The sequence below is a fragment of the Chrysemys picta genome, chromosome 24 (genome assembly GCF_011386835.1).
Source record: "Chrysemys picta bellii isolate R12L10 chromosome 24, ASM1138683v2, whole genome shotgun sequence".
Classification (NCBI taxonomy): Eukaryota; Metazoa; Chordata; order Testudines; family Emydidae; genus Chrysemys; species Chrysemys picta.
The window spans coordinates 15,601,855-15,612,399 of NC_088814.1; the positions used below are offsets into that span (position 1 = coordinate 15,601,855).

General features: G+C 56.4%; 1 protein-coding gene across 1 annotated transcript; it reads right to left on the reverse strand.

The window, feature by feature from the left end:
- Nucleotides 1–1,283: 1,283 nt before the first annotated feature.
- On the reverse strand, nt 1,284–8,569 carry LOC135977332 (maestro heat-like repeat-containing protein family member 1). Its single transcript, XM_065577681.1, has 5 exons — nt 8,455–8,569; nt 8,058–8,137; nt 7,530–7,635; nt 7,225–7,320; nt 1,284–6,589 (listed from the first exon to the last, which is right to left on the reverse strand). The coding sequence occupies exons 3-5, from the start codon at nt 7,629–7,631 to the stop codon at nt 6,470–6,472; spliced, it is 318 nt and encodes a 105-aa protein (XP_065433753.1). The 5' UTR covers nt 7,632–7,635; nt 8,058–8,137; nt 8,455–8,569; the 3' UTR covers nt 1,284–6,469.
- Between the last annotated feature and the right edge of the window lie 1,976 nt (nt 8,570–10,545).

The following is a 10,545-nucleotide window of genomic DNA, read 5'->3' on the forward strand; positions in this document are numbered from 1 at the left end:
GAGAGCTAGCTGGCTACCAGAAAATCTCTCTTCTGCAGTGCCGTGGGGTTAAGGGACATGGCGGAAAAGACATGGCGGCTGTGACTAAACTTAGAGCAGGGTGGGAAACTGAGACACAGTTGGGACCTGTCTACACTACAGGTCTGTCGTGCATTTGTAAGCTGCTGACCCCCACATGTCGTTCAGAGCCTATGGACAACACAGCTCCTAAAGTGTGTTTGTTCTGTGCTTATCCGGTATGTACCAGCAGGGCTGGACAGCCTTTCTCACTGTGCTGTGGGGAGCAGGTCCTGGGTACTAAGGGTCTGAAGAAGCTCTCAAGGACTAATTTTTTAAAATAATTGTTATCAATGAATTGGGAGAAAACATACAATCACTGCGGATAAGATTGGGGGGTGACAAAATACAGGCAGAGTGGTAATTCCTGATGGCGAGAGGGCAGTGATATACAGCGATCTGGCTCATTCGGCCAGCTGGACCCATTCAAAGAAAACAAGTTTGAGCAGAGCCCAATGCAAGGTCCTATACGTAGCCACAAGGCACGCCGGCCACACCTCCAGAATGGGGATGTGTATCCAGGAAAGCAGTGACTCTGAAATGGATTTAGGGGCCAGAGTGGAGAAGCCACTCAACATGAGCTCCCAGTGTGATGCTGTGGTGAACAGGGCTAAAGCCATCATTAGACGAAGGAGCAGAGCCGTGAGTAGGATAGGGAGGTGACACAGCAGCAGTGAGACTGCTATTGGAATACTGCCTCCAGTATTGGTGTCCTCCTTTGAAAAAGATGATCCTAGAAATTGGAGCTGGGGCAGCAAAGAGCCACCAAATGTTCTGAGGGCTGGAGAAAAATGCCTTCTAGTGAGCTATTGAAAGAGCTCAACCTGTTTAGCTTATCAAAAGAAGATTGAAAGGTGACTTCACTGAAGTGTTGAAATGCCTTAATGGAGAGAAAATATTGGTTATTAAAGGGCTCTTTAATTGAGCAGAGAAAGGCAGAACAAGACCCAATGGCTGGAAGGTGAAAAGAGACAAATTCCTATGACAAATAAGGCACAAATATTCAACAGCGAGGATGATTGACCACAGGAAGAAGCTACCATGGAAAGTGGTGGATTCTCCATCTCTTGATGTCATTTAATAAAGACTAGATGCCTTTCCGGAATGTGTTTGCCCCAAAAGTAGCTATTGTGGTAGACAGGAGAACTGTGATATGCAGGGGGTCAGATTAGATGCTCTAAACAAAAATACTCTGCTGCCCATAAAGTCTACTCATTTCTGAGAAACCGAGTGTAGCATTGGGAGCAGCCTCTGCTTATTAAACAATCAGTTTGTCAGCACCTGCAGGACAATTTGGTTCTTAGGACTAGTGAGCATGGACTTGTCAAGAACAAATCATTCCAGACCAATCCTAGCTCCTTCTTTGGCAGGGTTAGGGGCCTAGTGGAGGTGGGTAAACAGTAGATGTGATCTATCTTGGTGTTAATAAGGCTTTTGACACAGTCCCATAGGACATTCTCACAAGTAAACAGATGCTGCTTAGCACTGTCAGAGCAGCTTTTGCTGGGGGATTCTCCCAGCACTTTCCAATAGTGGGAAAGTATGAAATCCCCATTTGACTGCTGGGGACAGAGCCTAGAGGGGGCAGCAACTTACCCCAAGTCCCACAGGTCAATAGGAAACCAGCAATGGAACCCAGGAGTCCTGACTCCCAGTTCCCTGCTCCAATCACTTCAGCGGAGCACACTCCCTCTCAAAGCAGGGGGACCGGACATGAGGGCCTGGTTGTAATTGCCAGCTGTGGGAGGGAGTGTGCAGCAGTGGTTAGTGAAAGGGCCTGGAAATAAGGATGAGGTGTCCTATCATGTTTACTCAGATCAGATTAGGACATAATAGAATGGCTGAAATAGTTTATTTTATTTGTATTGTATTATTTTGCAATTGTTAAGAGCAGCAACTACTTAGCTCAGACTGAAGCATCTTATCTAATTTTTGAGATCTAAGTGTCTCCTCTTTGAGTGCCACGAGACAATTTAACACATTGTGACAAAGAATTTTCATTGCCACTTGTTATGATTTCAAGAAACAAACTGGTTTAGTTTGAATGGGATTTTAGGTCAGAAACGGTTTCAATGAAATTTCCCCACCATCTCGATTCCTGGGCTCTATCTCTGCCTTTCGGGGTGGGGGGCGGGTTGCTGTCTGTTAGAACAGGAGTCTGATTTGGATAGGGATAGAGACCTCTTCAATATTTTTAATGAAGTAAATACTAATGGGAATTGTGTGATCATGGGAGACTTTAACAGATATAGACTGGAGGACAAGTGCTATTAATATAATAGGGCTCAGATTTTCCTAGATGTGATAGCTGATGGATTCCTTCACCAAGTAGTTGCTGAACGAACAAGAGGGGATGCCATTTTCGATTTGGTTTTGGTGAGTAGTGAGGATCTCTTAGAAGAAATGGTTGAAGGGGACAGCCTTGGTTTGAGCGATCATGAGCTAATTCAGTTTAAACTAAATGGAAGTGTAAACAAAAATAGATCTGTGACTAGGGTTTTTTTTTCAAAAGGGCTAACTTTAAAAAATTAAGGAAATTAGTTAGGGAAGTGGATTGGACTGAAGGACTTGTGGAACAGATGGATCAGACTGAACAGGTTCCAAACCTCTCGGAGGCGCTTACCTTCTAAACAGGGACGTCTGTTTTCTAGTAAAATCAGGAAAAAGAAAGGAGAAGACTCAAAAGAGGTTCCTCCTGGCGCTCACGTACGTGAACCCTAATACTCTCTCAGTCCTCAAAGAGAGACCTCGAGAAGGAGACTTGCTGAAGCAAAGCTACAGGGGACTCAGAGGTTTCCCTGGCCCTGAGCCCCTGTCCTGCCTGGCTGATGTCAGCATCTCTCTGTGAGGTCACCACCTCCCCTACACCTTTGACCAATAGGCTGAGGTCCTGCAAAAGGCCTTTGTGATGTCACTGTCACACCCACCCCTCCCCTGCAGTGCTAATGTCCTGCCGCAGGCCAGACCCTTTGGAGGTTTGAGCTACTCCCTGTGGATCACCCCACTCAATGAGTGTTCATTCTAGGAAGCAAGCCGGCTAGACAGTAAAACATCACAAGCTGCTCCCAATGCTACACTCGGTTTCTCAGAAATGAGTAGACTTTATGGGCAGAAGAGACAGTTAGAGCATCTAATCTGACCCCCTGCATATCACAGGCCTTTCTGCACCATATGGGGCAGGCAGAGCTCTGCCTGGGCGCAGGGGGAATGGGATGGGGGTAGATCAAGGAAATGGGGGAGGAGAATGGGTGTGAGGGAAAGAGCTCCTGTCCCAGATGAAGGAATTTGGGGGCAGAGGAAAGGACCCTGCTCCACAGAGAGGGGAGAGGGTTTCTGTGAGTGCCAGGGGGCTCCATTTCCCCTTCCACTAGCTCCCCATTTACAGAGAGCCAGAGCAGTACCTGCAGCAGGGAGCGGGAGTTGCTGGTGGCCTCAGAGGCACAGGCCCTGCAGCGCCTCGGGCACCTGGCGCAAGTGCCGCATGATACGGAGCTGGCGCATCACATTGGCCGTGACGTCCTCCTGCTGCAAGGGAACGAGAACCTGTCTGAGACTCAGATGCCTCCGAGGAATCAGGGGGGATTAACGGCCCCTGGAACCAGCAGCATTTCCACCCAGCCCCTGCCCACCTCTGAGGGATGGATTTCCCCTCCTGACCCCCAGGATGGAATCTTGTTGTCCTTCCTAGTGACCTCCAGTGGCAACCCCCCTCCTTGTACGGGGAGCTCCTGCCACGTCCCCCTCAGTGCCCCTGACAGCTGTTCCACCTCCAATCCACAGCTCAAGTTCTCAGACCCCTCTCCTCCACCCCCACCCAGGTTGGGTAGGGAGGGGACTGTAGCGGGGGGGGCAGGAGGGATTCTGGCAGCAGTGAAGTGGGATGTGGGGAGGTTGAGACCTTTCCCCAAGTCACCCCAGCCACTAATGCTGAAGCCGCAGGATGGCAGCCCTGGTGAATGGGACGGATCGGCAGCCCCTGCTGACTAGGGTTACCATACGTCCGGTTTTTCCCGGACATGTCCTGCTTTTCGGCGATCAAACCCCCGTCCGGGGGGAATTGCCGAAAAGCCAAACATGTCCGGGAAAATGCCGGCCGGGCACCTCCCCTCCCGGGGCTGCTCTGCTCCGCTCCTCCCCTCTCAGACTTTAAGAGCCGAGCTGCCCGAGCCAGCGCTACTGGCTTCGGGCAGCGCCCCCCTGCCTCCGGACCCCGAGCCACGGGCCAGGCACTTCTCCTCTCCGGCTCCAGCTGAGCTGCTCCGCTCCTCCCCTCTCAGACTTTAAGAGCCGAGCTGCCCGAGCCAGCGCTACTGGCTTCGGGCAGCCCCCCCTGCCTCCGGACCCCGAGCCACAGGCCAGGCACTTCCCTTCCCGGGCTCCAGCTGAGCTGCTCCGCTCCTCCCCTCTCAGACTTTAAGAGCTGAGCTGCCCGAGCCAGCGCTACCGGCTTCGGGCAGCCACCCCCCTGCCTCCGGACCCCGAGCCACAGGCCAGGCACTTCCCTTCCCGGTTCCAGCTGCTCTGCTCCGCTCCTCCCCTCTCAGACTTTAAGAGCCGAGCTGCCTGAGCCAGCGCTACTGGCTTCGGGCAGCCCCCCCCTGCCTCCGGACACCGAGCCGCCGGCCAGGCACTTCCCTTCCCGGGCTCCAGCTGAGCTGCTCCGCTCCTCCCCTCTCAGACTTTAAGAGCCGAGCTGCCCGAGCCAGCACTACTGGCTTCGGGCAGCCCCCGCTGCCTCCGGACCCCGAGCCACGGGCCAGGCACTTCCCTTCCCGGTTCCAGCTGCTCTGCTCCGGCGGCTCGGGGGAAGCGCCGGCCAGGGGCGCAGGGTCTGGGGGCTGCCCGGCAAACCGTGAAGCCGGTAGCGCTGGGGCAGCCCTTTCCCCATAGCTGGGAGTGGGAGGGAGGAGGGGGCAGAGTTAGGGCGGGGGAAGGGGTCGAGTTGGGCGGGGCTAGGAGAGGGGAAATGGGCGGGGCCAGGGCCCGTGGAGGGTCCTCTTTTTTTATTTATTAGACATGGTAACCCTACTGCTGACTGAATCCTCCTGTTCTCTCCAGAACGGGTCCAGCCTTGCCAGCAGCAGGACAAGCGTCCCCTGCCCATGTGCCTCAGCCCTGCCTGGTCAGACGCCATCACCCGTCAGTCCTTGGCCTCCCAGGCTGCCAGTGATGGGAGCAACTCTGGGTGGTGGCTCGGGTGACACAGACACCAGACCACTAGGAATTGGGTGCGGCCCTGTGGGACAGGAGAGTCTCGCAGAGGGCACTTGGGGGACTCTCCTGCCCTTCCCAAGAGCAATAGCACCCTGTCCTAAGAACATAAGTCTGGGATGAGGCAAAGCTTGTCATTAATTAGCCTGGCTAAAGAGCTGGGTGGAGCTGCTCCGGGGACAAGCTGGCTCGCTCCTGCTCATGGAGGTGAATTCATCTCCCTTCCCAGGAGCACCTGCTCTCCCTTTCATTCCCCACCAGGCTCCTTGTGCCAGGCCAGCAAACGGCCACAGGATGGGAATGAGGCCTGGGCCCCGCCCCAATCTCCTGAGTCTAATGCAGCTGCTCATCTTGTCCCCCATCAGCTGCTGGGTTTCCCCCAGGAGGGAGTAGGTGACAGGGAGAGAGACACACACACATTTGTCCTTCTGGTTGCAGGGCTTGTGTCCTTCCAATCCCATTGGTGGCTGCACAGTGGGCAGAGTCCTCGCTGCGTGCCCGGCCCAACAGAATTGCAGGGCGTGGTGTGGAACACAGAAAGAGATAGAGAGACTCATCCTCCAGCCGGGGTCAGTCTGAGAGAAATTGGCTGGGGTCCCAGTCTCACTCTTCTAGCGGGTGCCATTTCCCAGCTGGGTTCCTTGCCCCTCTGGTGCAGCAGCAGCTGGTAGAGCCGGTAAACCCCCTCCCTGGCCTGCTGGCTGATGTCCTTGTCTGGGTCACTGACGGACAGAGCCAGCTGTGCCATGTGGTGACCCATCCTGGGGAATTCCGCTGAGTTCTAATGGACGGGAGAGGGAGAGGGGACTCCATCAGCATTTTCCTGTCAGCTCCCAGTCCCCCCCGGGCCAGGACTCTCCTTTCCCTCAGCCCCTCTGCAGGAGATGCTAGAGCCAGACCCTTAATTTCCTCTGCCCCCAAGGAAGCCTGGAGCACAGGGCTGTGGGCAGGGCCCTCCATGAGGACTTGCTTCCCCAGCTGCTCCAGGATGACAGGGAGGCATGAACCTGGAGCACAGTCCCCTTAAAAGCCCAGAGTCACCACTTAACTAGGACAAGAAGAACTTGACTCAAGCCAGGCTCACTCTCTGCTCTGACTCTGCCTCCCCAAGAGGAACACTCCTAACCCACAGCCCCTGCAGCAGCAGATCCTACAGCCCGTCGGAGCCAGATCACCTACGCCTGGAGTCAGAAAGCTGGGGTCAGACGTCACTTATGTCAAACTCAGGGAGGGTGATGGTGAATCTGAGCAGGGCCGTGCTGCTCTTAACGGCCCTGGCTCTCTCTCGCGGCACCCTGGACACGATCCAGTAGTTAATGTGCTGTGGGGAAAGGAGGCAGATCAGGATCAATGGGCAGGTGCACGTATTGTGGAAATGAGACACAGACACACACCCATCCCCAGGGGGCGGAGACATTGTGCGCAGGGTGGAATATCTGATTCATTGATTGCAGAGCTTTGGAAGGGGATTGTTGCCCGCAGGACGATTCTTGAATCCTGCAGGTCACAACTTGTCATTGTCTCTCTAGATTGGAACAGTGTTCAGTGTCGGGGCTGGTCCCATCCTCCCTGCACTCCTGATTCCTGAACAATCCCCTCAGAAATCTCAGGGCCCGTCAGAGACAAGGGCTGATTCTCTGGGGCCCTCCTGTTTCTCTAGGAAGGAGCCTGTGACTCTTCTCTGAGGACCCTCTTCTGGATCTCCCAGGAGGGGTTCAGACTCTCACTCCCCAAGCCAGCCAGGGGCCCTGTGGTTAGTGCTCAACACAACCAGGCAGAGCTCTGGCTTGAAGTCCCAGCTCCTTCCTCTGTCCTTTAAGGAGGAAGGGCCTGACACTGCATTGCACTGACTGCCCTGACCAAGGATGCCCACTGGGGGCTCAGCTAGGAGGACAGACTGGAAAATGGATCTAAGAGTGAAGGTAAAATTGCCCCCACCCCTCTCATCGGGCTCACCTCCAAGATGTACTGGAGCCTGTCGGTGTCTGGGGACTCTGCCAGCAGGTTCCCCAGCATGGCGTCCAGGAGGTCTGGCAAGACCCTAGGCAGATCCTGAAAGCAAGGGAGAGCCATGGGTCAGAGTTAGGGAAACTGGGGCTACACCTGCCACAGGATGGGAAATGGGGTCTCTGGGAAGCACTGGTGAGACCCCCAAACACATATCCTGGCCTCTCTCATTCACATCCCACTGCAGGCAATTAGCAAGGATTCATGGCAGGATGACAGCTGGCTCTTCTATCCATGACTTTAGCATGATCTACCTGCACTTGGGTGGTGTCCTTCTCCATGCCCAGGGTGAAGACGGCGTGCAGGGCAGCTCGGAGGAGGTGGGTCTCCAGCTCTGGCTCCAGGGCAGGTGTCATGGTGCTGGCAAGAGAGAGGAGCCGGCATTAGACTGTGCAGTGCGGGGATGGGACTGGCACCAACACGCAGGTGAAACTGCAGGGAAATAGGCACAGGCTGGCGAGAATGGAAACTGAGGCACCGAGCCAGGGAATGACAAGGCCAAGGTTTCTCAGACAGACAGTGGCAGGGCAGGAATAGCACCTGTTCCCTGGACCCTGCTGCCCCTCCTGTATCTGATCCTGGGTGTGAGCCTCTCCCCAAAGCCGTTGCAATGTTACTGGAGTGAAAAGAACAGCCCAGCCAGGAGAGAGTGAACCTTCCCCCCACCTCTGCCAGAGGAGCCACCCTTGGGCGGTGACCTGGGAGTGGGAGGGGCAGTGACTCCCAGCCCTGGGCCTGAGCAGCACCGGGGTTAGGGGAACCGGGCCGGAGGGTCTCAGTACCTGAGGTTGCCCACAGCAATCAGGGAGTTAGCGAGGACGGCGCCGGGTGGAGAGTTATCAGGCAGCTCCTCAATGAGCTCCTGTGAGACCCAAAGGAGACAAAGGAGCGTGTGAGATTTGGCCCTCACTGACACTTCCCAGTGAGGAGATTACACAGCCAGGGCCCCACACAGCCAGCAGGATCCCCCCACCTACCCCCCGCTCCTCCAATTCCTGCCCAATAGTGACCACTCTCCGAATTTCTCCCGTCTCTTCTCCCCAGTCTTCAGCCCCAGCAATCCCTGCCCTCTGCTGCCCCTCCAGCACCAACAATCCCCCATCCATTGGCCTGGGGAGACCCCTGCCCCTCCCATGTCTCTGTCTTTCCTCCAGCTGCTGGGCACCGTGTCTTGCTCACCACAATCCTCTCCGCCACAGCCGCCTTGCAGCAGTGCGGCTCCACTGTGTCCTGCCCTCTCTGCTGTGCAGCGAGACGCGGGGTGGATGGCGTGCAGGAACACGAGCTGCTGGGCCTCCTCCTGCGCCCACCAGGAGTGGGGTTAGGGGAGAGAGAGCCAGTTAGCCAGGGACCTCCCTGCCCCCACACAGCAGCTGCAGGACTCAGGCCTGAATGGGGGATAGTGGGGACCCGCCCATTGTCCAAATCACCCACCACTCCACCACAAGCAGGGTCAGGAACTGGGACAGTGCCTGTGGGGGGAGGAAACCCGGCTGGTGTGTGACAGACACCCCCACCTCTGGGGTCCCAGATCATGGAGGAGAAAGGTCCCCATTAGGGCTGGTGGATCATCAGGGACAAGACCCTCTGCAGGGGGTCAGGTGCTGGGAAGGGGCAGGACAGTCTCGGTTCCAGCACAGCTGGGGTACGTTTGTACCTTTTCTCCGCCTTGGAGCTGCTCTCGGCTGTTATTGAGAGCAGCCTCGTCTGTGGCCACGTCCACCCATTCCTCCTCCTCGTCCCCTGGGTCCCTGGCAGTCCCTGCACCAGGGAGAGAAGGGGACAGGGTGACGCCTGCTGCCACTTGGGGGAAGGACAGGGGCACGGTGGGGCAATGTGTCCCCTTCCCACCTCCGGGACCCAGGGCAGATCGGGCCCCACACTCCCCCGTCTCAGTGATGCCTTCAGTCCCCAACTCCTTCAGGAGCCCATAGCAAAGAGACCCCCCCACGCTGTCCTGGACTCCCTGGGAGGTGCCTCCCCCCAACTGGAGCACCAAGCACCAAAGTGGCAGCATCTAGTGTCAGCGGGGTTCATGTGGCTCAAGCCAGACCCCTGGGCTGGGGACCCGCCCCCATAGCACTGATCGAGGGCCTGGGCCCAGGGTGTTCACGGCCCTGCCCTCACCTCTCCCTGAGCCCAGCCTGACTCCACCTAGAACAAAGCTGCGGCGCCCATCGGCCTCGCTGCTGCCCGAGTCCCAGGCACTGCTGCTGTCCCATGGGGAGCGGGCCGAGCTGCTGGTGGTGGGACAGGGATCCTCCACCTCCTGCCCTGGGGAGGCTGGAAGGTCCTCACTGACCGGGCAGGGCGATGCCTCCTGCTGGGAATCAGGGCTGGGCTCCTGGGGCCGCTGCTGCCCACACAACATGCCCCAGAGTCACTCTGCCCGGCTCCCCTCCTCCGTTGGGTCTTGCCTGCCCAGCCGCAGCCTGGCCCAGCTCCATTTCGACCTGGCCTCTCCCACCTCGGCGCCTGCGCTGGGAGCGGGTTTTCTCCGCCAGAAGGCTGGGCACTTCCACCTCCTGGCCTGGCCGGGAGCTCCTTCCCCGCCAGCGGGGACGGAGGGGCCGCTCTGCTCCTGGGGAAGATGGCAGCTGCTTCCCTCAGGCTCTGGGGCCACCTGGAGAGCCTTCTTCCTGAACATCCTCAGGACCCCGGACAGCCTGGAACCGAGCGGGGAGCGGGCGTGAGTCTGGGGTCAAGGCAGCCTCTCACTAACCAGCCTGTTTGGTCCCTCCCCATCCCTGCCCCAGCCAGAGCAGCTCCTCCTCCCCGCACAGGGGTGCATGTAATGCAATCTACACGCACTGGCAGGAGTTCATTGCATGATCTGCTTCCTGCTGTTTGGTTCTGGGCTGTTGGAGTACGGGCTTGCAACCATCTGTGCACACATATTATACTAATTGCATCTAGACCACATCTCCCTAGATTGTTTGTGAGAATGTCCTTATTAACACCAAGATGGATCACATCTACTGTTTACCCACCTCCACTAGGCCCGTAACCCTGCCAAAGAAGGAGCTAGGATTGGTTTGGAATGATTTGTTCTTGACAAGTCCATGCTCGCTAGTCCTAAGAACCAAATTGTCCTGTAGGTGCTGACAAACTGATTGTTTAATAAGGAGTTCCAGTATCTTTCCAGGTATGTTAATGGATGGGAAGACGTTCTTTTTCAGGGATCTCTGACGAGAACTGGGGCACAGCACTTAGTTTGTTGAGGCCATAAAATGGAGACAGGCACCTCTTCTCTCCTCCCAGCACCCCAGA

Coding starts and splice junctions, on each gene's coding strand:
- LOC135977332 (XM_065577681.1), bottom strand. CDS start 7,631: ATGACACCTGCCCTGGAGCCAGAGCTGGAGACCCACCTCCTCCGAGCT. Junction 7,321..7,529: donor AGGACACCACCCAAGTGCAG/GTAGATCATGCT, acceptor CCTTGCTTTCAG/GATCTGCCTAGGGTCTTGCC. Junction 6,590..7,224: donor GGCTCCAGTACATCTTGGAG/GTGAGCCCGATG, acceptor CTTTCCCCACAG/CACATTAACTACTGGATCGT.